Raw genomic sequence first — 27,774 nt, forward strand, 5'->3', positions numbered from 1 at the left:
TAATAAACTGAGGTACACATTAGTAATGTATTTTTCATGGTAATCACTGTTATACCACAAATGCTGTTGATTGGACATTTTGACAACCGCGTAACTAATGTTCTTGGTCCATGATAGCTTAAACGATAATAAATGATAATTTATTTTGGTTATTTTACTTTAGTTATTTTACTTTTTTTTTTTTTTTTTTACATTAAATAGTCATTTTTAACTTCTTTTTTTTTTAATCAAAAGTGGTAATTAACATTAGGCCACAAATGTTGCTGACTGAGCAAACAAGAACTAAAATTGGAATATTAATTGACATATTTTGCACCCACCTTTATCTTAGTGTATTCAGTTTATACATTTTTAGTATTATGCATTCCCTGGGAATTCTTCCCATGACTTTGGCAGCGCTGGCACAATGTGCTATCAGAAAACAAACACTGACACTAACACACACACACATACACACTAAACAACACAGAACGCTGTATAACAGATCTCATTTCATGTTTTAATGAGGAGAGTCAAGTTGGGCTTTTTTCAATTTTTAGAAAATAAACCAATAACAATATTACAAATAATGAAATTGTTACATCATTCACAGGGTTACAGTCAAATGTACATTTTATACAGCAAAACAGGACCTCCCATCTCCGTCACAGTGGTCCAGGTGGGCAGTGCTCTATTCGGGCTAGCGAGAGCGAGAGAGGGAAAGAGAGAGAGAGAGAGGTCTGCTGCCCTGTAATGAAAAGCAGGGCTGAGAAAGACATGGGGAAGAACGCACTACTGCCTTCCTAACACCAGAGGGTGCTGCGGCCCTACACGCACTCTACAGCACAATTCGGGGAGCCATTTTCTATCCGAGAACTTCCCACCATATTTGGAGGATGCAGGCAGAAATATGGACCAATGAGAGCGAGCCAGAGCCAGCTTGTATTTACGTTCACAGTCGCACATAATCATCATAATAACGGTTTTGCATTGGTATTATGCTTCGGCGGTAGCTGCGAGCATATGCTGTTCACAGCTTGCTGTCACCCAGCTTTCAACAAAAAGCTTTAAACGGTGCACGCTTCTGTGCTGATCACATTTTTGCCTGCCAGAAGGAACATTTGCAGTTCGCATGTCCACATAATGGCAGCTTACTGGCTATTTTCACAAGCCGTCTGAACAAAAAGGACTCTGAGTATCAAAAAACGCCTGTGTGCCATCTTTCCCACCACTTTGGATAAAAAAGAACTGTGTTGTGGTAGAAACCTACTCGTTTAAGGTGATAATCCATGTGAAAGAAACAAAAAGAAGTGCTTAAATCACTCAGCGTGACATTCTTTCACACTCTCGACGCCACGTCTCATTTGTCTGTGGTTTACGTAGTGTTCTGTTAAACGACAAATGAGAGAGGGAGACGTATGAAGTAATTAGTCCCCTACTGAGAAACAAACTCGATGCAGTGGAAAAACAGAATTACATAAGACCGCCGTGATGAAATATTTCTATGTAAATACAGGTTTGCTGAAGAAAATGCGTAGCAAATGTCAGAATCTTTCAACGTATCAATATCTTAAAACAGAAAGGCTCATTGGCTGTTAATGTTCCTTCGGATCTCTCGATTTAAAGTGCCAGAAACTCGTGTGATCATCAGCGCCAAGCTGCAAGAAAAACGTCTTCTTGCAAATAGCGCAGACCCGTGAAACTGTACTTATGAAATGACACATTTCATTGGAAGGAAAAGAAGATGAGGATCAGGAACACAGGATATCCCTTCAGCACTGGATTTCATTCAAAGCTCTGTTAATCCGGTGCTGTTCGGCTGATTTAAAACACGCTGGAACTTGCGGGCGGCACCTCTAAATATTGCTGAGCTACTGCCATGAGAGTCTAAACTTCTGCATTTCTGTAGGTTTTCTAGACGTACAGCAGCAATGTGTGTGTGTGTGTGTGTGTGTGGTTCCTGGTATTGAGTGACAGTGATTGTCCTAGGAGGGCGAAGCAGAAGCAGTGTTATTCTGAGGAAGACGAGGCATTCAGAACCGTAGTTTCACAGTGCAGCAGTGACACTGAGAAGCCATTAAATATTGAGAGGATGCGCTGGACAGACAGGTAAAGGCGGCTGCTGGCACCATCACTGGTGAAGTTTTATGATGTGAGAACATTCTTCACTCTCAATCTGTCTCTCACCTCCCTGACTCACTCCTTGTCTCAACCAGCTGCTGAAAGTGACCAAGGTGTCAAAAGTTTTTGAACAGTAAGATTTTTGATGTTTTTTTAAAGAATTTTGCTCACCAAGCCTGCAATTATTTGATCCAGTATATAGCAAAAGCAGTAATATTGTGAAATATGTTACAACTGCTTTTAAATATTTTCAAAATGTAATTCATTCCTGTGATCAAAGCTAAATTTTTAGCATCATTACTCCAGTTTCACATGATCCTTCAGAAGTCTAATATGCTGATTTGCAGTTCAAGAAACATTTATTATTATTATCAAATTTAGTTGAGTACATTTCAGGATTCTTTGATGAATAGAAAGATCCAACGATCAGCATTTATCTGAAATAAAAAGCTTTTGTAACATTATACACTACACCATTCAAAAGCTTGGAGTCAGCATAATTATTTATTTATTTATTTTTTTTTTTTTTGGAAAACGAAATTATAGAAACAAATACTTTTATTTAGCAAAGATGCTATAGATTGATCAAAAGTGATGATAAAGACATTTATATGTTATAAAATATTCCTATTTTAGATAAATGCTGTTCTTCTGAACTTTCTATTTATCAAAGAAACCTGAACAAATTCACTGTTTTCAATGTAATAATAATAATAAATGTTTTTGTGCAGCAAATCAGAATATTAGAATGATTTCTAAAGGATCGCGTGGCTGGAGTAATGATGCTAAAATTCAGCTTTGAAATCACAGGATTTACATAAATAACATTTTAAAATATATTTAAATAGAAGACAGTTATTTTAAATAGTAAAAATATTTCTGTTTTTCCTGTACTTTGGATCAAATAAATGCAAGCTTGTTGAACAGAAAAAAAAAAAACATTAAAAATCTTACAGTTAAAAAACTTCTGACTGGTAGTGTACCATGAAAATGGGTGTTTACAAAGATTTCTGAATATTAAAATGTATTGCTTAAATGTAATTTTTTAATGATTTCTTTTTTTTTGTCATGAAGGACTTTATTTTAATCAATCGCAAAATAGAAATAATAGAAGCAGCCTGATAGCACTGCCCACAGAGAAATCTCATTGGTCCACATACATTATAATTCTAAAGTTTGGGGTCATTAAGATTTTTTTTGGCAGCGGCTATTTGCACTAAGTGCAAAAAGCGATAGATTCTATTTACACTGTAAAAATAGCTGTATTTTCTTTGCAGTAATATTAGTTAGATGCTATTTATACTACTTGGTGCAAGTGGCAGATATTTGCACCTCACTATTGTAGTACATTATAAAACAGTATGCAGTAATAACATACTGTATTGAGTGTAAATGATCATTTTTATTAAAATTGTTAAATGGATGCAGCCTTGTTGGGACAATAAGCTCTCTCTACTCTAACTGATAAACACCTGCGATGCACTTTATTTTACACTTTTCAATTATTTCCTTAATTTTAGAGAAAATACATGCTTTTCCGATCTGATATGTGATAGAACGAATTTGTCAAAAAGCGGATTCGAACTCGGGTCGATCGCATCAAAAAGTTACTACTAACACACTGGAGCTGTTGTTTAACAGCCATTTTTGTAATGTTGACTAGCCTAACCACTTTGTAGGCAGAGTTTGTGTAAATACCCTCTGGCAACATTTTTTGTTGTCATTGTTTGTTTCTTTTAAATTTGATTATTACTTTTATTCAGCAAGCAGACATTAAATTAATAAAAAGTGACAGAAGAGACTATAAAGGCTACTGTAAATGTTGTTCTTTTGAACTGTTTATCAAAGAATTGTAAAAAAAAAACGCATTTAGACTGATTTCTGAAGAATTATGTGGCACTAAAAACGAGTAATGATGCTAAAAATTCAGCTTTGAAATCACAAGAATAAATCACATTTTAAAATAGAAAACAATTATATATACATTTCATAACAATACTGTTTTTGCTGTATTTTGGATCAAATAAATGCAGGCTTGGTGAGCAGAAAAGACTTCTTTAAAAACATTTAAAATCGTACTGTTCAAAAACTTTTGACTGGTAGTGTATATATACCTTATGTGACACCTTGGTCGTTAATTAAGCAATGGCTGCTGAAAATTCAGCTTTGCCATAACAAAAATAAATGTAGAATTGTAGTAATGCTTTACAATACTGCTGTCTGTTTGACCAAATGTAGCCTTGGTGAGCATGAGACACTTAAGGACCCCAAACTTTTGCACGGTAGTGACTGCATATTAAAAAAATGGGCTACGACTGCGCTGGACTGAATTTTTGCTTCCAGTGTCGACGGACAAATTACAAGTTGCTGGTTAGGACAAGGTGTTAAGCCCAGATTCATTTCCTTTCTCCCTGTATCCTCCTGCTGGTGATAAAAAAAGTTCCCAAGAACGACTGAAAAGCTGAGAGCTAAAACTAAAGGGCCATTTACTATATCAAGCTCTAAGGAAAGCAAAATCCTACCGTCTTTCTGGAAACAGAGCAAAAAGTAGACACTGTCGTCTCTCAAGCCTTTCGAATTCATCGCTACGTCTCTCAAGAGCTCACACCTGGGATGGCCTGTCTGCTGGGACGTCGTGTTTCATGCCCGAACACTGAACGACAGAATCTTCATTCTGATGGAAGCATTATGTAATGGGAAGAACAGAGAACGGTCAACACCATCTGATTAGAACTTCATCAGCAGTCTGAGATTCAGCCAATGGATCTTACCTACAATAAACTGACCTCACAGTACTGCATGTTTCTTTTAACACAGATGCATGTCAACCCTGAGGTTATGAAGTAAAGCGAGCCCCTCGACGGCTGAGCGAGGAGTATATTGTTATCCACAGTGACCGTAACGCTGGTACACGGACGTACCTGCACGTGCAAACACACAAGCGCTCATTCACGCACACAGACGCTCCAGCATGGATGAAGATGCCTCCGGCCTGTTCACCTCTACGGCTGCTTCCCATCCTAGTACAAAAAGGCCCAAAATAAACATTGACAATAGCGACTCTCCTTTTTCAACAACATTCATAACAAAAATGTATATGTACACTAAAATCCAACACAGTTTTGAGAAAACCTCTCTCTGAGGGGGACGTTTCTGCTTTAGAATATTATATACAGAGTTTTTTGTTCTTAGCCTATGTCATGGAGGTGAAAGATCTCAGAGAGCATTGTGGAAGTACCATACCATGAATAACGGTAGGAATTACGGATGTTTTTTTTTTTTTTGTAAAAAATAAAATAAAACCTATACACACACACTAATTTACAGCTGATATTGTCCCGTGAAACTTCAAATTTAAGCTTGGCCCCAATTGGTGAATGCAACCAGTTCAAAAATGTCATACAATAACAATATCCTCATATAAAACTATGCTTCACAATGAACAATCACTTCCCTGTTATGAAAATGTCCTCTAACTGCATACTTTATCAGATATTAAAACCCCTAAACACCTTATTATAAAACATCTTTTTTTGTTTTAAAGAAATGGTGGCAAAAATATAAGCATATCAACACAGTGATCTGCAAAGTGTATCAAATCCAAGCTTTCTGTGAACTCATAGGTTTGCGCCGCTCGATGGGCTCCATACGCACACACACACACACGCACACGGCAGGGATCCAAACATAAAAGAAGAGCGTAGATGATGTGAAGACCACACCATACGTGCACTCGGGGTCCTTCTCTGAAAGCAGTTCACGAAAAGAACGCGACTACACAACTGCGGGGGAGAATATCTTACGCCGTCTTTCGCTAAATCATCTTAGCCCATGACAAAAAGGAGGAAGAATATAAAAGATGACCCCCTCAAGTCATATACGCACACGCACACGAAAGAAAATCCATCAAATGTCAATGTAGATCCATCTAATACTGAAACTGAAACTAAATGTTGGACTACATCAGGCTTGTACTGATGACCTCACAACGTCAAGCGCATCTGATATGTACAGGACGAGGTACAAAGGGATGATGCTCTATTTGGCAGGCTTTTATGACATCTGTAAAATATTTCTTTTTTCTCCCCCCAAGCAATGAGAAGTCTGCACCACAAATTCAACACTGATAACTATTTTGTTTTGTTTTTTTCTCTGTGTGTTGATGTAGTTAAAACTGCAAAAAAAAAGTCTTGTATTTTCTTCAAGGCAGTATCGGCTGCCAAAAGGAAGTCCCATTTTATGGTGTTCACATACTTTTCCCTCGGCTGTCAGCGAGGGGAGAGGGATTAAGGTCCCGTAGGGTGTCCCGTGTGTATCCACTGAGAGTCATTATTTCTATTTGAGATTTTCCTAAAGTATTCGAAAGAAAATCTCTGAAGCATGTATTGTGGGGCGAGTTTTTTTTTTTTTTTTTTTTTTTTTTTTTTTTACACCTCCTGTTTCTTCATTGCCCTTTTAAAGGGTAGCCTTTCGATTCAGTCCACCGTATTTAGTCTGCAACGTCACACCGATCTATATATTTCATATAGATTCCTTGTGTTTTCATAGCTTTAAAAATTCTTTACAAAAACTCTTTAAAAAAGAAGACTAAAAACAAAAAATAATAAAACTGGAAAGAAAGTAAAAGGAAAATAAGGGGCGGAGCCTATTGCTGGCAGACTGAAGGGTCATCCTGTGATTGGTGGAGGCTAAAGCTAAACGATCAGGTGTTGTGACCATATTTTCCAGACGTGGCTTTCCCGAGTCGAGCCCGTTAGGGTGTCTGGGGGTTAATGGGGGATTCAGATGACACAGATGGAGAACGAGAGTGTTTCGGAGGAGGGGGCAGGTGGATATCCTAGGTGGTCCAGAAGGAAAATCAGGCTTAGGGTCTGCGGTGGTCGCCCCATCCCTTCACGTTGGCCCTCCGCCTCCTCCTCTTGTCCTCCCTCCCAGTCTAATCGGGGCACGTGGTCAAACCTCTACCGATTGGATCTGGTTCATCTGGGCCCTCATCATCTGAACGCTGTTGAGGATCTTCTTCTGATGACCCGCTAGTGTCACTCCGACCCTGAGAATGTCCCTATGTACACACAAACACAGACAGAAAGAGGCAAGATTAAACATGAGTGCTCTGAAGCAGATACCATAATGTTGTAGTAACACATTTTTATTCACTGGCTTCAACGTATGATTCCAAAGTAAACTGAGCATGTTAGTTCAAGATTGAGTAACCGGTAAATTCCTTTATCCCTATCATCCTCTGTTTGTTGCACAATCCGAGCGTCTATGAAACAACAACACCTTCTTTGTTTTCATGGCGTGTCTGGTTTGGTCACAGGTAACAGCTGAGGTGAGGAGAGGAGAAGAATCTAAGCACGCATTTCTGTGGCTCCCATTTCCACTGTGACTGACAATCAGGAACAAAGACGAGAAAATATATCTATATTTATTTTTGAATAATTTCAGTCTGCAATTTAGAATTCATTTTGGCCTTGTGACTTTATTTCTATTTATTTATTTTATGAAATACACTACCAGTCAAAAGTTTTTGAACAGTATGATTTTTAATGTTTTTAAAGAAGTCTCTTCTGCTCACCAAGCCTGCATTTATTTGACTCAAAGTAACATTTTAAAATGTTTTTACTATTTAAAATAACTGTTTTCTATGTGAATATATTTTAAAATGTAATTTATTCCTGTGATTTCAAAGCTGAATTTTTAGCATCATTACTTCAGTCATATGATCCTTCAGAAATCTTTTTTTTTTTTTATTATATGTTGAAAACAGCCGAGTAGAATTTTTTCAAATTTCTTTGATGAATCGATAGAACAATATTTATCTGAAATAGAAACCTTTTGTAACATTATAAATGTCTTTATCATCAGTTCTGATGAATTTAAAGCATCCTCGCTAAATAAAAGACTATTAAACTATTAAAAATTATACAGACTCCAAGCTGTTGGTATAGTGCATAATGTTACAAAAGCATTTTATTTCAGATAAATGCTGATTGTTTGATCTTTCTATTCATCAAAGAATCCTAAAAAAAAAATGTGCTCAACTGTTTAAAATATTGATTATAATAAAAATAAATATTTCTTGAACAGCAAATCAGCATATTAGAATGATTTCTGAAGGATCATGTGACACTGAAGACTGGAGTAATGATGCTGAAAATTTAGCTTTGATCACAGAAATAAATTACATTTTAAAATATATTCAAATAGAAAAACATTATTTTAAATAGTAAAAATGTTTCAAAATGTAACTGTTTTTGCTGTACTCTGGATCAAATAAATGCAGGCTTAAAAAAAAAACATTAAAATCTTACTGTTCAAAACCTTTGACTGGTTGTGTACATTTAACAGCTTTATTAAACTTTTTTTATTTTAATAGATTTTAAAATGTCATGCATTCCTGTGATGGCAAAACTGAATTTTTAGCAGCCATTACTCCTTCTTAAGTCTTAAATGTCACTTGAACAATCAGAAATCATTCTAATATGCTGATTTGTTGCTTAAGAAACAGTTTGTATTATTAATGTTGAAAACAGCTGTGCTGCTTAATATTTTTGTAAAATCTGTAACACATTTTAGGATTTTTTTTCTTTAATTTTTGATTAAATTCATTCATCCTTGTGGAATAAAAGTATTCTTTTTTTTTTTCAAAATAAAATTAAATAAAATAAAACTAGGTATTGACAGTCAGCGCTATTAGAGTCATAGATCCCCTATAGGTTCTGCTGACTCAAAGTGATCAAAATGTGGCTGTTTTCCAAACTGCTCTCTCTTGTAGGTATAGCACTTACTCCATGGTCATCTGGGAAACGAGGTCGAAGCTGGTGAAGTTGCCATTGGCGAAGTTGTCTTTGTACTGGCCCATCTTAATAGCGTCCAGCCAATCATCCACAGTGTTAAAAGTAGAGAAGTCGGGCACACTGCGGTCAAGCAAGGGCAGATGCACACTGGAGGGGTAATGAGAAAAAGACAGAGAGACAGATGAGTCACACTGTTGTGAACGTTTGCAATAAAAATAGCCTTTAACCACCAAGTACACACTACAATCCCCCCATAGTATGCATGGTACATTCCTAAAGTACATGTGGTTCACATTTATTTGGCATATTATCATCAATGCAAAAGAAAAAAAGCCTAAAACTAAAAACTAAATCTTATGCATATTTTTGGCAATTGTGACACACTTGGGGAAACTGAGCTATATTATTTCTTGGGTCAATATAATTCAATCTCTGGAGAGGAAAAAAAAGGATGTTAGGGGAAAATTTAAGTGCAAAATATCCTCTGCCCTGCTTAATTCTTCAAAAAATGCAATTAATGTCCCCCGATGACTGCACTTTCTAGCAACATTACTGTAGCGCATAAGCCTCCAGGCAAAAAGAGCTGGTGAGAAGCGTGCAAAACCCAAGCCTCTCACCATCAGCGTGGTGACAGAAGAAACTGGGCCACTTTACAGTTGTCCACAAGAAACTGACTAGAGTTTTGCCCACTGTTACTTTGTCTCCCCGATTTACAATTGCCTAAAGCCTTTAATAATGATTTGATCTATCAAACACAGTTGATTTTATTTATGCAGCAATTCAGTGCCAAAAGAAATAACTCACAAACTTCACAGCATCAATAAAGTCCACCACAGGTATCAGACGTAAAACCAAAGCATTGACCAAAGATTGAAAACAGAAGAGGTATAATTTAGAAGAAGGCTGTTTGAAAATATTTCTATTAAGGTCATATTCCATTTGGGTTTGTAAATATGCCTTGAAGGCTGCAAGTGAGTCAGGTCTGGCGAAAGGTCAGATGCAGAAAATTCCCTCCACTATATGAAACACTCACGCAAAAAGACACATGCAATCAGACATACAGTACGCTTCAGTGTAACGACAAGGCTGTCGGACTAATCCAAGTACTAAATACCTTAAAAAAGAAACTTCAAAGCAAGCCATAAAATCGTTTTTGTAGCCACACGTATATCATGTAACATGGATGGATCTGCAATTCTCTCCAAACAATACAGTATTATGTACGTGCAACAGTTAGACTGAAAACGTCATTACGATCCCTTGATGCTGCCACGGCATACCATAGTGTAAAGTTTCACGTCTGTGTCTATACTGCTTTCCAAAAAGGCAATGTGTCTCCATAAACTAAATACTGTAGGAACTTGTTTAAACATCTCCTTGACTTTCTACATAAATATGATTTATTGTAACGACTATTGCGCACTACTCTGCATGAGTTAAATTATGTCAGATGAGTCAAAGTGTTAAATGTACGCCCTGTTCCAGAGCTCAGTAAGCAGCGTCGCTGTCTAGAGCCTTCTAGGTAGAAGCCTAAGTAAAATGAAACCTTGCAAGTGAGTGATTTGGAACGCTCTACACATCACATACAAGAGAAACTGTTCACAATTGATTGCAATAGAATTGTAATTAACCAACATACAGTTGAGGTCAAAAGTTTACATACATCTTGCAGAATCTGCAAAATATTAATTATTTACCAAAATAAGAGGGATCATACAAAATGTGTGTTATTTTTTATTTAGTACTGACCTGAATAAGACATGAAAGACCTTTACATATAGTCCACAAGAGAAAATAATAGTTGAATTTATAAAAATGACCCCGTTCAAAAGTTTATTCTTAATACTGTGTTGTTACCTGAATGATCGACAGCTGTGTTTTTTTGTTTAGTGATAGTTGTTCATGAGTCCCGTGTTCTTCACAAAAATCCTTTAGGTCCCACAAATTCTTTGGTTTTTCAGCATTTTTGTGTATTTGAACCCTTTCCAACAATGACTGGAAGATTTTATGATCCATCTTTTCACGCTGAAGACAAACGAGGGACTCTTACAGAAGGTTCAAATGCTCAGAAGGAAAAACAATGCATTAAGAGTCGGGGGTGTAAACTTTTGAAAAGTTTTTTTATTTTGCCAAAATATCATATTTTTTTCATTTAGTACTGCCATTCAGAAGATACATGTTTCACAGAAGATAAAATATGTTACATTTACCCTGATCTTCAAATTAAAAAAGTTTTCACCCCTGGTTCTTTCTGCATTGTTTCCATTTGGAGCATCAGTGAGTGTTTGAACCTTCTGTAATAGTTGCATATGAGTCCCTCAGTTGTCCTCATTTACTCATCTGAACATTACGTTTAGACTCCATTACAATAGTTTCTTTACCAGTACTGCTCTCATAAAAATACAATTACGTACAATTTTAAATTATATTTAATATCTAACAAGAAATATTACTCTCCTATTTTATTGTACGGTGTCTGTTTGATGCACATACACGCACTGGTGCTTGTTCAGTGAACTCTGTGAAGTTTAACACAGACCAGCTAGCTGTCAGCATGAAATGGAAATATTTGCATGATTTTCCAACATTTACAAATAAGGATACAACTGTGCATGAGAAAAATCCGCAGACGTATCCATCTAAGCACATAACAGGAAAAGGCGAATTAAACTATATGCTTTAGTTTGATACACTTAAAGGATTAGTTTACTTCCAGAATAAAAATTTCCTGATAATTTACTCACCCTCGTGCCATCCAAGATGTTCATGTCTTTCTTTCTTCAGTCGAAAAGAAATAAGGGGTTTTTGAGGAAAACATTCCAGGATTTTTCTCCATATAGTGGATTTCAGTGGAAGCCAACAGATTGAAGGTCCATATTGCAGTTTCAACAGGGCTATACATGATAAGGGTCTAATCTAGTGAAACAATCAGCCATTTTTAAAAAATAAAAAATAAAAATGTATATAGTTTTTAACCACAAATGCTCGTCTAGCACCAGCTCGACTTCAAGCATTATGTAGTCACGTTGAAAAGGTAATTCGTGACATAGGCGGAGGTACCGACCCAGTGTTTACAAAGCGAACATGCAAAACGCCCTTTACAAAAAAGGTAAAACAACAATGTTGAATAATTTTGGAGTTGGAGGAGAAAATGAGATGAAGTTTTTGAGGTGGAGTACACAGACAAAGAACTAACCATGCGTGATCTTCCAACGTGATTATGTAATGCATCACAGAGTTAGTGCAAGATGAGCATTTGTGGTTAAAAAGTATATCAATTTGTATTTTTTTAGAGAATGACCAATCGTTTTGCTAGATAAGACCCTTATTCCTCGGCTGGGATCGTGCAGAGCCCTTTAAAGCTGTACTGAAACTGCAGTTTGGACCTTCAACGCATTGGCTCCCATTGAAATCCACTATATCCTCAAAAACCTTAATTTCTTTTCAACCGAAGAGTGAAGACAGAAAAACATGAACATCTTGGATGACATGGGGGTGAGTAAATTATCAGGGAATTTTTATCCTGGAAGTGAACTAATACTTTAATGACACATCACATTTGGGTCAGCTTTAGTCATGTATTTTTTCCAAATTAGCTCACTCTGTGCACTCTGCTGTTTCCACATGTCCACCGAAATGCATTATTCACTACTGTAAAGTGACATTTCTAACAGATATTTTCTGTGCATAGTGCACAAACATGAGTAATCGCTAATCAAATTTGTTGCCGATTACATCGCTTGCTATTGATTAGCTGTTGCAACACCCTTCATAAAATGCTGTCTTTTAGGTTTTACAACGACTGACTCATCTGCTTCTGATCATCCAAGCGAACTGCACTCTGTTTTCCCAACTCACCCTGATGACAGTGGAGTCATGGCCTTCAGGCTGTTGGGGTTACGGATCATCTTGTCTAGGTTGTTGACAATCTGGCTGAACTTGGGCCGGTTGTTGCGGTCTTTCTGCCAGCAGTCCAGCATGAGCTGATGGAGGGCACTGGGGCAGTCCATGGGAGGGGGCAGCCGGTAGTCTTGCTCAATGGCGTTGATGACCTGCAGAGGGAGACACAGATCTGTGAGGGTCTCTAGCTGGTTATTGAAAAGGGGCGGAGAAAGATACGCTTGTTGTATTCAAAATTTCAGTGACAGGTGACAAACGAAAGCGGGAAAGAAGGCTTCGGGAAATGACACATGCCAGATTTTAACTTGGGTCTCCTGCCTACGTAGCAGAATATTACATGCCGGCCTCACTTTTTAAACTATTTGACATACATTTTCAGATTATCTAATGTTTAATCAGTATTAGAAGATTAATTCTCAGAATTGTAGTGCATTACATTTCAATAAATGTAATAAATTGCCATAAAACGTTGTTTTGATAGGAGCTGTCGGCATGGCGCGAGGCAGGTGGCAGTAGATATGAGCCAGCGCCTGGGCGGGAGGGTTGTAACACTGCAGGAGACAGAGGATTGATCTGCAGTCTTCATAAATGCACTGTGATCATTATCTGGGTCTTAGGGGGACACAAGGAAGCCATTTGTCATTGGCCACAAACACACACATGATCACGCTCACCCTTCACACTTACAAAACCACACACACAGACTATAAACAAGTGGTTGCAGTCAGCTGCTATCTAAATACCTCCTAAATCAGCTAATAGATCTTGATTACAAAGGTGCTGATAACAGCAATTTGGCAGTACAAGCATTTCCTCTCTGATCAAATGTTAAAAAAAAGAGCAGTCTTAGTGTTACCAAGTTTTTTGGCAGCGTTCAGAACGAGTCTGGCTCCCATCCGTCCTACTCATTTCCAATCATGCAACATCTGTCAGATTAAACATGATTAACACGCGGCCTGTAATATACACGCCGAATGAACTGTACAGTTGGAAAATGTGCTGCAAGTTGTAACAGGAAATGAAGAACGTCACTTAAATTAAGCTTAAATACATCTCCAGCAAATTAACTATGTGGCATCTCTAAATGCGAAAAACAGACACCGAACGTTTATCCGAACTGGATGTACCGTCACATCTGAATGAAACAGGCCGCTTCAAAAGAGAGGCACGGCCATGAAGTGGAAAGTGTGAGCAGGACCCGAGTGAGACCCGTCGTTCCCCAGCTCATTATCGTAGCCATTACGGTGCTCCATTCAAGGCCTGATTAATCTCATTCAGGCGCCTCAAACGGCCAGCCCGATGGGAGGACGACGACGCTATCTGGAGCTGCTAATAAGATAACTGGTGAGATCTGCGCTCCCTCTTAGCGCATTAGCGTTCACACTTTCAATTTGAAACTATTTTCATTATCTGGACCCATAATTTGCCTTTTCCCAGCCACCCAGAGGGATGCTAGAAATGGGAGCTTTCTTCAAGGGCAGGGGGACTGTTTAACGTGGCACTGTGCTTTGCATGTGAAATCATTTTTTTGTTCACCAGGAAGTGAGTGTGAAGCACAGGTGAATTTTTGCAGCAGCCTTTGTGAGAGAAAAAATGATCCCTTTTGACACAGCTTGAAAGTCACATGATGTAGCCACCAAGAGCATACGTTCTCCAAAACAAACAAATACAGTCCAAACCTCTTATTTAAACCCCCAAAATGTCATCTCTCAATGCAAATCCTTATGTCTTCTTCTGCATTCTGAGGCCAGTGTGATGTGATGATCGGTGCGGCTGTTTCTGCAAAGACTGATTGCACTCATGCAGTGTTTGGGGTCTGAGGTTTGGCCTCGCATACAGCAGAGCAGCACATGGGCAGATTTACGACGTGCTCTCTCTGCTGTTTACCTTAGTCTCTGATTCAACATTGCTGCACAGCGTTCATCTATCATGCGTTAACATACGCCAACCGACCAACAGCCTCTGGCATGATCATTTGACAGTGCTTCTATTGGAAAATTGTTTTAGAAGAAATTGGCGGTTTTACTTTATAAAGATGGAGGACGTGCAGCTTAAAAAAGGTTATGAGGTTGAAGCAAAAAACTGGAAGAACTGAATAAATTACTAAAGTAAAAGAGTTGTATTAAAGCAAATAGGAATTTTAAATTCACAACTCTTTTCAACATTGATAGTAATGTTTCTTGAGCAATATTAAAATGATTTCTGAAGAATCATATGACATTGAAGACTGGAGTAATGATGCACAAAATTTAACTTTGTCATCACTGAAATAAATTACATTTTAAAATATATTAAAATAGAAAACAGGTGTTTTAAATTGTAATGATATTTCACAATATTCCAGTTTTCTTGTATTTTTAAAAAGTGTCCTATTATGCTTTTTTATTTTTTGAACTTTAGTCAGTGTGTGGTGTGTATTTTTGGGCATAAAAAATATCTACATAGTTACAAATCTCAAAGTCTACTCCAAAAGGGAGATATTTTGTTTTTAAAAAATACCTTTTCAAGAACCACAATGAACGGCTCCTTTGGACTACAGCGTTTGTTTCCTGGATGTTATGATGTTGCAATCGGCCCATTAGGATATCATTAAAATAAATCCTGTCTACGGAAATTCAAATGGTTGGGGAGGGGTAGGGACGAGATGGGGGATTAGCCTAACTTTAGCGATGCAAAACGCGGAACTAATCGAGCCATTTGTGCCAGACTGGGGAGAAAAGTATTGTAATAATGTAAATTTGGTGAAAAATAATGCATTTTTTGAACCACCAAGCATGAGTGCATGTTCTAGTACACCCCCAAAACAAAATCAAGACTTTGTAAAAGAGCATAATAGGAATTGCAGCCTTAGTGAGCATAAATCACATGACTTCTTTCTAAAACGTTTTAAAAATCGTACTGACCCCAAACTTTTGACCGATAATGTATTGTAAGCGGTGAGGTACGTACGTCCTGATTGGTCATGTCCCAATATGGCCGCTCTCCGTACGACATTACTTCCCACATGACAATCCCGTAGCTCCATACGTCGCTGGCGGAGGTAAACTTCCTATACTGGATGGCCTCTGGGGCTGTCCATCGAATAGGGATCTTCCCACCCTGTATCAACCCAAATCATAAACATCAGTTCATCTCAAATCAAAGCACATGTTTGCATAAAAGTTTCTAATCAAATATTACAAAACATCTCACCAGGGCACTGGTATAGGTGGGATCAGATGTGTCGTCCTCCAAAAAAGCGCGAGAGTCCAAAATCGGACACCTTGCACACAAGGTTACTGTTAACTAAGATGTTGCGGGCGGCCAGGTCCCGGTGCACGTAATTCATGTCTGCGAGGTACTTCATCCCAGAGGCGATCCCTCGTAACATGCCCACCAGCTGAATCACAGTAAACTGGCCGTCGTTTTGCTGTAAACAAGTATAGAACAGAAATACATAAAGTCAAGACATAAAAATACGTTTTAAAAGGGATTCTGGATGCAAAATTCACTTTTAAATGGGGTTTGCATATATTAGCTTAGTGTGTGTACACAACCACCATACAATGCAAATGCTAAAAATCCATTCACTCCTTTTTTTAATCAAAAAAAAAAAAACTAAACTAGATTCAATTATTAAGCCGTTTTTATTTTCTGAGCAGTATGATGTCATACTGCACAGACTCCGCCCACGACCGCTGACAGACTGTCTCGTAATATATCCTGTATAATTTAACCAATCCGATGACGACTTTGAAACTCCTGAAGTATGCCATATGCATCAGCTGTTTAGCCAACGTTTTGTGGGCGTGATGTCTGAGGCTGAGACTAACGTGCTACCAAATACACAAAAAACGAAGTGAGCAGTAGCTCATTATTATTTAAAGAGACAGCTCACTTTGAACAGAGCTGTTTTGACAAGGTAAAAAGGGTGTTGTTTTACACGGCCATTGAGGAAATTTACCCAAAGTGTTTTGCAGACATTTCATGAAGACACTAAGGAATCATACCAACTTGTGGAAACTGGACATCCGATGTCGCCTTTAAGTAGGGGTTTTATTGTTCATTTATCATGAAAATTAATGCTAAAACAGATAGAAAGCACTCATATTTTTCAATGACAAAGTTATTTCAAACGAAATAAAAGCAAATGATTTCGTGTAATGAGGTTTTAATAAGTTGATTATTTAATAAATGAAAATTTGCAGTTTAGGTATGGTTTATTTATTTATTTATTTTTAATATCAAGAGGTTTGTATTTTTACTGATAATACTGAACTTAATGTTAAAAATCTGCCTTTTGCTATTTAAAATATTCTTCTTTTAAGTTGCTTCTACATTAATTTGAGGATTCAGTGTGTAAATATATTTATGATTACAAGTTTGTCTCTTAAAAATAAAAGTTCCAAAAGTGTTTTTATGCAATGATGCCATAGAAGAACGATTTTTGGTTCCCAAAAGAACCTTTCAGCAAACAGCTCCTAAAAGAACAATTTTGAAGAACATTTTAAAAATCTAAAGAACGTTTTTCAACTATAAAGAAACTTCACAGAACTATTCACAGAACCACTGATGTCAATAAAGAACCTTTATTTTTAAAGGTGTAGATAAAAATCCATTCACAGCCCTACTTATAAAAGCTTTTTGTAAAGGTGAAGTGTGTATGCATTAAAAAAAAACAATATTTTCCATATTCCTAATACCAACTAAATAACTATGCTACAGTTACCTCTTCTGGGCAACCTATAAATCCCAAACAACAGCAATAAGGCTAGTATAAAGCTGAGGAAATCACAGTTAATGTCTAGTATGCCCAGTCGGATAAGAGTAGAGACTGAACGCACTGCATTGTGTCAAGCCTGGATTGGGTTGGCTGTGCAAACGCTCTGGTGTGGATTGGTAGAGTTTATGCTACGCAATGCTAGATCAGACATTCGATGATCAATGCGGGCCGTGGCAAATCTCGCAGCTGTTGACCATGGTGGTCAGAAAGCCCTTTGCTCATGAGGAGGTCCAGCAGTTTCTGACCCAGCTGTGCTTGCAGCTGCTTCCATCTGTAGACCCTCCGCAGACAGCCATGAGGCCAGCAGCATTCAGCTTCTGATCAGAGGAGACGAGCGCAGCAGGCGCAGTGCGGACAGACACGCACGCGTCAAGTGGAAAGCAGCGGACGAAAGAGCTAGGAGATGTCTTCATTCTGTGTCGCACACAAACTCGTCCTCATCTGAGCAGCATGTGCCACTCTCAAACCCTTCCCCCACATTAAGCCGACTTGATCGAACTTCTCCTCACCCTCCGCAGCAATTAAGCAGCATCCATTATTCATAAAGCTGAAATCCTTCGCAAATACAGCCTGGTGCTCTAATCTGCTTGCAGTGTTTGCCTATAGTTTAATTGGAGGGATTCTTCACCCCAAAGTTATTTGGATCTGCAGTCTGAGCGAAGCAAACATTCTTTCTTTTCTGATTATATGTGAATTCTTTGCTGTCGGTTCTGTTTGGCTGTGCTTAACTTTTCAGCTTGATGCTTCACAAATCTGTCTGAAAGTTTCAGCAGCGTACCTTTTTGAATTTCTCTCCCTTTTGCTCTCTAATCCGCCACAAAACAATACTGGAAGTTGGATCAGCACAAGAACGACAGGTTAGCGTTGAGTCTCTCAGTCCTGTCTTACGAGAGCTCCATCAGACTCATATTCTAGCGCTTCAGCACTAACACACACTGTTGTCAACCGCTGTCATAGTGAGGTGCCATAACAGAGGCGTGTTGTTTTCTGAGAAGTCAGTGTTCTGTCAGAAATGGATGACAGTCTTGCAGAAACAACACAATTGTGCAGCTACACAAAGATCTGAGGAGTTTCAAAGCTCTCGCATACCTTCAAGCTGACATTATGAGAGGAAAAAAAAACATTAGCTGGTCTTAGAGTAAACCTCTAAGGTGTTTATTGTCATTTTTACCCTTACTTCTACTTACATTACCAGGCATCAGTCATCTCTTCACGCAATGGAACGATATTGCATGTGCGTTCTGTCATAGGGTGGGCTGTGCAAGTATAAACATGAGCGAAACAACTGGCTGGCCAAACAGCTAAAATAACATCAGAACCTCACAATTACAGAGGTTAGCGAGAGCTGGAGCCGATTGTGGTGAGAAGAAATAAATTCAGTTCAAATGTCTAACAAATGGTGGGTCGTTTGGTTCCTGTTTACTCGCCTTCATTTAAACGCCATGATCATGAAGGTTTCTTGTTTCAGATAATTACACTTCCTGAGCCTAACACCCCGAAAAGCTACGTGTCAAGGATAAAATAAGTTTTCTCTCATGATAGATCAGAGGCAAAGCCTTGCTAATGAGCAAAATAAATCATGCCTTCCCCAAAGATTACATATTTACATAAATCAAAGGCATTTTTTTAACGCAACACACAGAGAGCCCAATTAGCAGCGATCAAGGCATCCGGACACCTATTTTATCCACATCAGCTCTGCGCTCAAAATCAAACTGACGCATGCCAGTCATCAACTGACAGTGGTGATTTCTTCTCATTCTTCTCACACGCTTTTTCTGTATGCAGGGATTTGGATGATTCTGAGAGTTTTTAGAATAAAACTCCAAGTGCAATTTTCTGATCATTATGTGTGTTATAGGTCGGAAGCAACATGGTGGCTCCGTATATGAGACACTGCTCATCTGACGCTTGTAATGCAGAGAACGTGGTCGTGAGAGTGTGACCAATGCAAAATGAGGGCATGACTAACCACAGAGCAACGATTCAACTACTTCTTTAAAGAGACCGCTTTAAAGCAAATGTTAGCGTGGCAACCCGTAGAGATGAATGGAAGAGAACTGAGCTTATTACAACAGTCCTACAGCTGGAATCAATACTGAAAGTAGATGTTTGCTACAGGGGGGTAGCTGGGTATTACAGAGAGACCCTGTGGAGAATTACCTGATGGACAGCATGAGAAATTAGGAGGGAATATTTGTATGATGTTGAGCATGCTGATGTGCATACAAACCTGCTGATGAGAGATTGAACCGGAAATTGAGTCATGTTTACGTTACTGAGCTTGCGTAAGTGTGGGGAAATCTGCATTATTATACTGAATCAGTTCATTCAGAAGGTTTAGAAGTAGTTGAACAAATAATTCTTTATTTGTGAGTCAGTGCCAGAGATGTTCACACCCTGTGCATTTTGGATTTTTTCATTAAAGTACTAGGGTTGCACTGATATTAAAATCCTAGCCAATACAAAATTTTGTCTAAATAAATAAAACATAAAACACTAAATGATATCAGAGGCATTTCCTATGAGGAAGCAAGGGAGGTAGTGCCTCCTTAAAATGTTGAAGATAAAAAGAAAAATTCATAGTACAAAAATAAAACAACAAATATTCCAAAATATAACATTAAAAAGTGTATAAATCACTCAATTCTCTAAGAAAAAATTGTCCAACAGCGACACCAGTAGGTAAAGTTACAGCGAGAGTCCGTGTCTCTCTCGCCTCCCCTGAGCCCACTGAGTTTTAACAGACCACCTAAAGCCTGCGGTGAGATTGGTGGGGGGTAACTGAGAATGAATGGGGGAAAGTCTTGTGAGAGGAGGCAATTGATTGGATATGACTGGTTATGATTGGATGCGATTGGTTCATGTGTGCATAAATCCCGCCTTTTGTGTTTGTGCGCATTCCAAATTTGCGAATCAGTCTGAATGAACGATATAATGGTGTTAATGAGAAGACTAATTAAAAAAAGTAAGTAAAAACTCACACATTCAGATATAACCACTCAAAAATAAGACGTGAAATGGCCTGAAAACATGATCCGTGAGAGTTTTTACTGAGTATTCAGGCTGGTGAAATTTAAAGTAAATCTCTGTCTGTGACCAATATTTATTGAGTTAATTAAAAGTTAACTATTAAAAAGAATAGCTGAACATACAGCAGGTATTTAAGTATTGAACACGTCATCGTTTTTCCCAGTAAATATATTTCTAAAGGTGCTGTTGACATGAAATTTTCACCAGATGTCAATAACAACCCAAGCAATCCATACGTACAAATAAAACAGTTATGTGTAATAAAATGGAATGACACAGGAAAAGTTTTGAACTACTGAAATTTATTTAATACTTTGTATAAAAGCCTTTTTTGGTAATGACAGCTTCAAGACCTCTATTTGCTCAGGTGTGATTTTGGCCCATTCTTCCACAGAATCTTCAAATCTTGAAGGTTCTGTGGGCCTCTTCTATGAACTCTGATCTTTAGTTCTTATGTTCTATTGGATTCAAGTCAGGTAATTGGCCGGGCTATTCTAGCAGCTTTATTTTCTTTTTCTGAAACCAATTGAGAGTTTCCTTGGCTGTGTTTGGGATCATTGTCTAAAATGTCCACCCTTGTTTCATCTTCATCATCCTGGTACTGTAGGTGTTGGGACTGAACCAACTATTATTAATTTTAACTGACAAGTGGGCAGGATTGCTTTCTAATTACTGACAGATTTCAGATGGTGTCTTGGCTTTCCTTTTTGCACCTCCCTTTCTGCATGTGTCATTCCATTTTATTATACATAACTTAATTTCTGAACTTATTTGTTTTGTTTTCTTTGTATGTATGGATTACTTGGGTTGTTACCAACATCTGGTGAAAATTTCAAGTCAACAGCACCTTTAGAAATATATTTACTGAGAAAAATTGTGACGTGTTCAACATTTATTTTACCCGCTGTGAGTTCATAAATGAAATACATTGTTTAAATTGATACTGCCTTGAGTTATTATTTTGGAATAAATGTAAAGTGCTTAAAAACACTGAAGACTCGGCAAAAATGCTCACCCTGAGGAAGGAGTCCAATGAGCCGTTCTCCATAAACTCTGTGATGATCATGACAGGGCTGCTCTTGGTCACCACTCCCTCCAAATGGATCACATTGGGGTGATCAAACTGCCCCATGATGCTTGCTTCGCTCAGGAAGTCCCGTCTCTGCTTTTCTGTGTAACCAGACTTCAGTGTTTTAATGGCCACAAACATCTCCCTCTTTCCTGGGAGCTTTAGGTTACCACTGCACACCTCTCCAAACTCTCCTATGGATAGACACAAATGCATTGTTTTTTAGATCAAGGCACAAGAAAAAAACTTCACGGTAGAACACTGTTGGATGTTTGGCGATTTGATTACCCGCTCCAATGACTTGCTCGATTTTCACACACGAAATGTCGATCTCCTTAGCAAACTCCCTTACTGCTTCATTGGGGTCTTCGTATGTAAACGGATCAATGTAGATCTTCATTCCTGGTGACACTTGAAAAAATAAAACACAGCTATAATATTTAAATGCTCCATAAGACATTGTACATCAGAATGTGTAAATACGACCCTGGACCACAAAACATCATAAGGGTCAATTTTTTGGAAATTGAGATATATACATCATCTCAAAGCTGAATAAATAGGATAATATTTGGCTGAGATACAACTATTTGAAAATCTGGAATCTGAGGGTGCAAAAAAAATCTAAATATTGTGAAAATCGCCTTTAAAGTTGTCCAACTGAAGTTCTTAGCCATGCATATTTCTCAAAAATTAAGTTTTGATATATTTAAAATTTACAAAATATCTTCATGGAACATGATCTTTACGTTATATCCTAATGATTTTTGACCCATACAATGTATTGTTGGCTATTGCTACAAATATACCCGTGGGTCCAGGGTCACATATGTGAGAAAATATTAGTGATGTGGGCCTCTGGGAATCGCTTTGGATTCTGAGCATGACATTGGAACAGCTCATGACTATACAGTCAGTGATGTGTAACAGAGTTTGCCAAAAGAAAGATAAGGCATTTTAATGTATGTATCACCTCTGGGGGTATCATAGTCCCTGGTAGAGACCATATATCAGCAATTTCCATTGCTGCCAATCAAATAGCTTTTGAATGCAGGTAAATTGGCTTAAGGTGAACTTAAGTGTGTGAGGACTTAAGTCATTCCTGCCTTAAATCGGATTATTCAGCCTCTTGGCTCCTAATCTATCCAAATGCATTTTAATAGACATTGTGTTTTCATGCAGCTGGAGAGGTTTTCTATTTGTGATCTGGCTGCGCAGACCCATTTGGATTTGATAAATGTGCTCTCGCAGCAGACAAGAAGAAGATAAATAGAGTGAGAGAAGCGAATGGCATCCACCATCAAAGGATTTGCGAACGTCAATCTATAACAAATTCATGAGGTTGTAGTGTATGTGCTACGTTGGAGAATGTGCTTCTGAGCAGAGCTCACTTTTTTTAAGGGATGGTTCACCCAAAAATGAAAATCTGTCATCATTTACTCTCCCTCACGTTGTGCTCTGTGGAGCACAGAAGGAAGCGTTTAATAGGATGTTCATGCTGCTCTTTTCCAGACAATGAACGTGAATATTTCCATGAAATGGACACATACTGGGTAGAAATGATATGAGGGTAAGCAAATGGTGACAATTTTTTCTTTTAAGATTAAATAAGAATGTTAAAAAAAGAATGAACAAGACACATGTAAGAAGAGTGAGAAAATGCGAGCGCTTTCTGCTCTTGAGCACTAATGGATGAATTCTGACCTTGATTTTCCAGGTTTTACTGGCCCCACACTCTCTCAGAAATTATTTCAATAAATACAGCATTTACAGCAGTCCTTTACCACTGATTACACAGCATAAAAGCTGTTTAAATTGATAAGGAAGGGCAAAGAAAAATAAAACTTGAGGAAAAGTGCCAGAGCGTTTTCATTCAGCAGACTGAGCAAGAGAGAGATAAACTATAAGCCCTCAGAGAGAGAGAGAGAGCGAGTATGAGCAAGCGAACGAGCGAGCTTAGCTTTAAATTATTGCCTCGAGAGAATCTTAAAGATTTATTTCTATAAATGGAACAGCACTCTGAGGCTAAGATGGTATTTACTGAAGTATTGCTCATTTTATGACTAATCTTTAATGGATCTTACTAACTTTGAAACACCTGGCACTGAGCTTTTTTGCATTAGCTTTGTGTACTGCTTTGATGGGAAAATAAACAGGTGGTGGAAAAGAACCAAGCAAAAGAACAAAGATGAACAATGAAATCGCTTCTAGGGGAAGTGGCTAACGCACTCTCTGATGGGGTTTCGAGGAAAGCTGTGGGATTAATATTTCACAGATTAATCTTGAGAAACTGAGGTCTAACTTTGAGATAAAGGTTTGATGGTGAAAGAGATACTGTAATTAAAGGGGGGCCCTTGCACCCGGGCTCACCACTGCCAGTGGCTTTAGGAAAACAGTGAATGGTGTGCAATATGCGTTTAAAATGGTAAATATAGAAGGAATATGTCAAAGTCATTTATATGTGCCAAAATTCCCGTTGCCAACAGGTGGCGCTATGATTATAACATAATATTGTCCTTTAGATGTCTTCAGGCAAGGACGCTTATCGAGTGGGTGAAGCATTGAGTTAATGTATGAACATTGAGTTATACTTCCTTTTACATGGTGAAACATCAAACTTTGTGTCCACCATGGACACGCCCTTTAACGAAAACTCCAGATCTTTGTGATTTAACATTGCAAAGGCCTTAAGAGTAGACTGACCAAATATAATGTTGATGTCATTAAATCTCTATGAGGAGTTTGTTAGAGCATAAAACATGCCACTTCCTGTTGTCAGCAGGTGGCGCTATGACTATAACTGAATATGGGCATGTGTTTAGGTCAGGAGTCTTATCAACATCTGAATTTTGGTGCAGATCGGACATTGTGTGGATTATAACAACTTTCTTTTCATGGCGAAGCACTGAAATTTGTCAGGCCGCCACGGACACGCCCTTTAACGAAAACTCAAGATCTTTGCAAATTAACGTCACAAAAGGCTTTAGATTACACTGACTAAATCTGATGTTGAACTGTTTAAATCTCTAGGAGGAGTTAGTTAAAATACGACGTTTGAAAATGGCAAAAATGGCACAAAACTTGCAGAGAAGATTCAAAATAATAGACTTTCTGTTGGGTTTCGGACTTCATGCTGAGGGACGTTTTTTGTAGGCATTGGTGTGTTACATGTGTTTACCAAATTTCATACATGTATGTGAAACATAGCTCAAGGAGCACTTCGTTTAAATTTTATAGGTGGCGCTATCGAGCCATTTTGCCACACCCAGTTCTAAAACCCATATCAGATGTAAATTTTTACCACTTCTGGTGTGTGTGCAAAGTTTCATGAGTTTTCCAGCATTTTTAGGCTCTCAAAAATGTGATTCATTTTGGAGAAGAAGAAGAAGAAGAAATTTAGCAATTTCAACAGGGTCCTTGCACCACCAGTGCTTGAGCCCTAATTAAAGGGCCCTCGGACCTGGGCTCACCGTCACCCGGTGGCTTTAGGAAAAAAGCAAAAGGTAAGCAATATGCATTTAAAGAGGTAAATATAGGAGGAATATGTCAAAGTTAAAGGGGTCATCGGATGCCCATTTTCCACGTTGATATGATTCTTTAGGGTCTTACTGAAAAGGCAGCTGTGCTCTGAGAGATTGTTTACTTTAGCCGCATTTAGTGTGTTTAGCCGCGAAACTTGCTAACTAGCACACTGTTAGGAAAGGTGATTACAAAGATTCATAAATATATATATATATATATATATATATATTCACTTCTGCTGTAGGTGAAGCTGGATCACGAATGATTTGCGCAAACAGCCGGAATTATGTAGATCGGGAGGCACATTCCCTTTACAAACAACGTAATCCACTGCATCTTCAGCGGCTCAGATGTCGGGAGTAAATGACGACCACTATGTTCATTATTACATCCAGGAACAGAACACCTCAATCAGGGTCTGAGGTAAGACGCTCATGTCAATCAACTATCGTGGGAGGGGCCTCTGTCGGTGTGACGCCACAACAACAGGCATCTGAGAATGGCTCGATTTGAAAACGGGGATGTTATTTTTACAGATTAATTAAAAACCACTGCATGAATTTTTATCATTATAGGGTACATGTGTACATACACTGCCAACGCACATTAATGTTCACACAACATGTAAAAGTGAACTTTGCATCCGATGACCCCTTTAAAATCAAAATGTGCAAAACTTCATACTGCCAGCTGGTGATGCTATGTCTATAACTGAATATTTGAAGATTACACCAAAGATTACACTGCCCAAATTTGGTATTGATCTGTTTAAATCTCTAGAAGGATTTTGTTAAATACAATGTCTGAAAATGGCAAAAACGGCACTTGGGTTGAGGGACTTTTTGTAGGTATTTGTTTGTTACAAGTGTCTACCAAATTTCATTCATGTATGTGAAACATAGCTCGAGGGGCATTTCGTTGAAATTTTATAGGTGGTGCTATTGAGCCATTTTGCCACACCCACTTCTGAAACCCATATCAGATGTACATTTCACCACTTCTGGCGTGTGTGCAACGTTTCATGAGTTTTCAAGCATGTTTAGGCCTTCAAAAAGTGATTCATTTTGGAAGAGAAGAAACAATTCCAACAGAGGTGTGTGAGGTGGGTAAGTGGGGGAAAGAAAGTGCATTGAAGTGGATGTATGTAAAATGTTTATGGTTTCAAATATATACAATATATTCATAGTGTGTGTATAGTAGTCAAGTCCAAAGTACTCACTGTGGCCGCTGGTGTAGTGCTGCAGCTTGTCTGTGTATTCTGAATCTGCTCTTTCGAATCCACGTCTGCAGGCGAACAAAGGCAAACAGCTCTACTTGTACTGTTTAAGAAGGTGCTAAAGCCATGAAAACAACACTCGCTACTGCCCACCATCATCTTGTTAACACAACCTCATCATTAAGTGAGTTTTTACAAGCTTTGCTGCTCTGTAAATGTCCGCTAATGAAGCAAATCAGGACAAAAGCACGGGATGTTGACACGTTGCTGGTATAATTGGAGGAAGCTATGCTAATGGTTTACAAGTTTAGAAACTCACCGGTTGCAAACGATGATGATGACTACCACCGCAATGAGGAAGACCAGACCAGCAGCCGCCGAGCCGATGATGAGAGGCAGCTTCTCTTGAATGCTAGTGTTGTACTCCTCTGTGGGCACACACACACACACACATATCTAAAAGTTAGCACTTCCTGACAAACCCCAGCAGAGTGTCTCTATATCTGATTCAGCCTGAAGCAAGTTCAGACTCTATTGAGGCACTGCAGTGTATGCCTACACAGGTGAGAGACCCTCACTTCCCCACTTTCACGGTGGGGAATCTGGGACAGGAAGCCCTGTGTGAGATACCTTGAGGCCGTAGACTTGGACTGCTTAGCTCCAGCAGCATATGGGCAGGCGATGGAGGAAATGTGCTGGGTGGTGTGTATTGGTGCAAGACAGACGGATTGGGATGTTGGGAAGGCCTGGGGAACTTTCTTTTCCCTTCCTCTCCTGCCTAGCTTTCTCTGTTCGTTTATAATTACAGACTATCCGTTCACAATGCAGACAAACCCCTGGGCTCACTCTGCAACCCTAGAGGCTAAGTATGTGTTAGCGTGCTACCAGATTTTACCACATTTAAACACTTCCTCCCAAAAGCTGAGGTAGTAAGTAAACAAAAACCTGAACTTTGCTGGCTCCCGTGTGAATTCAACTGCACTGTAACTTCCTGTTTAATCGGTTTTAAAACTCTTGGTTTAAATCAGTCAAAGTGAGCACAGCCTGCTGGCATGACACATCCGTGTTTGGATCACCTGGCTGAGTTGCTGTCTCTCATCATGCCAGCAGAAAGCTCGGGAGGATAGATCAGACTAATTCTGACTCTCTGCTCATAATAAGCGGCTTAGAGAGCGAGCAGGCATGAGTGAGGCAGCTGCCTCTGAATGAGGTGATCTGGGAAGGGCAAAACGATGGGCGGCCATCCAATGACATGTTTCAGCTACCATTCTTCCTCTTTAGTGTTTTGGAAACGAGACAGAATCCAAACAACTGTCTCTACAATAAGCAAAACTACTTTATTTTTTTGTAACTAATTTGAATGTTGCTGTTG

At 38.5% G+C, this 27,774-nt stretch overlaps 1 protein-coding gene across 1 annotated transcript in view; it reads right to left on the bottom strand.

Moving 5' to 3' along the window:
• Window positions 1–478: 478 nt before the first annotated feature.
• Window positions 479–27,774, bottom strand: part of ephb2b (eph receptor B2b) — a 184,062-nt gene continuing 156,766 nt past the window's right edge. The window contains 10 exon segments of the mRNA XM_051122263.1: window positions 479–7,162; window positions 8,892–9,047; window positions 12,759–12,952; window positions 15,750–15,899; window positions 15,993–16,037; window positions 16,039–16,209; window positions 21,611–21,858; window positions 21,953–22,075; window positions 26,406–26,470; window positions 26,722–26,830. Of these exon segments, the coding sequence (XP_050978220.1) occupies window positions 7,054–7,162; window positions 8,892–9,047; window positions 12,759–12,952; window positions 15,750–15,899; window positions 15,993–16,037; window positions 16,039–16,209; window positions 21,611–21,858; window positions 21,953–22,075; window positions 26,406–26,470; window positions 26,722–26,830 (1,370 nt within the window). The 3' untranslated portion in view covers window positions 479–7,053.

The sequence above is a fragment of the Labeo rohita genome, chromosome 11 (assembly GCF_022985175.1).
Source record: "Labeo rohita strain BAU-BD-2019 chromosome 11, IGBB_LRoh.1.0, whole genome shotgun sequence".
NCBI classification, from domain to species: Eukaryota; Metazoa; Chordata; class Actinopteri; order Cypriniformes; family Cyprinidae; genus Labeo; species Labeo rohita.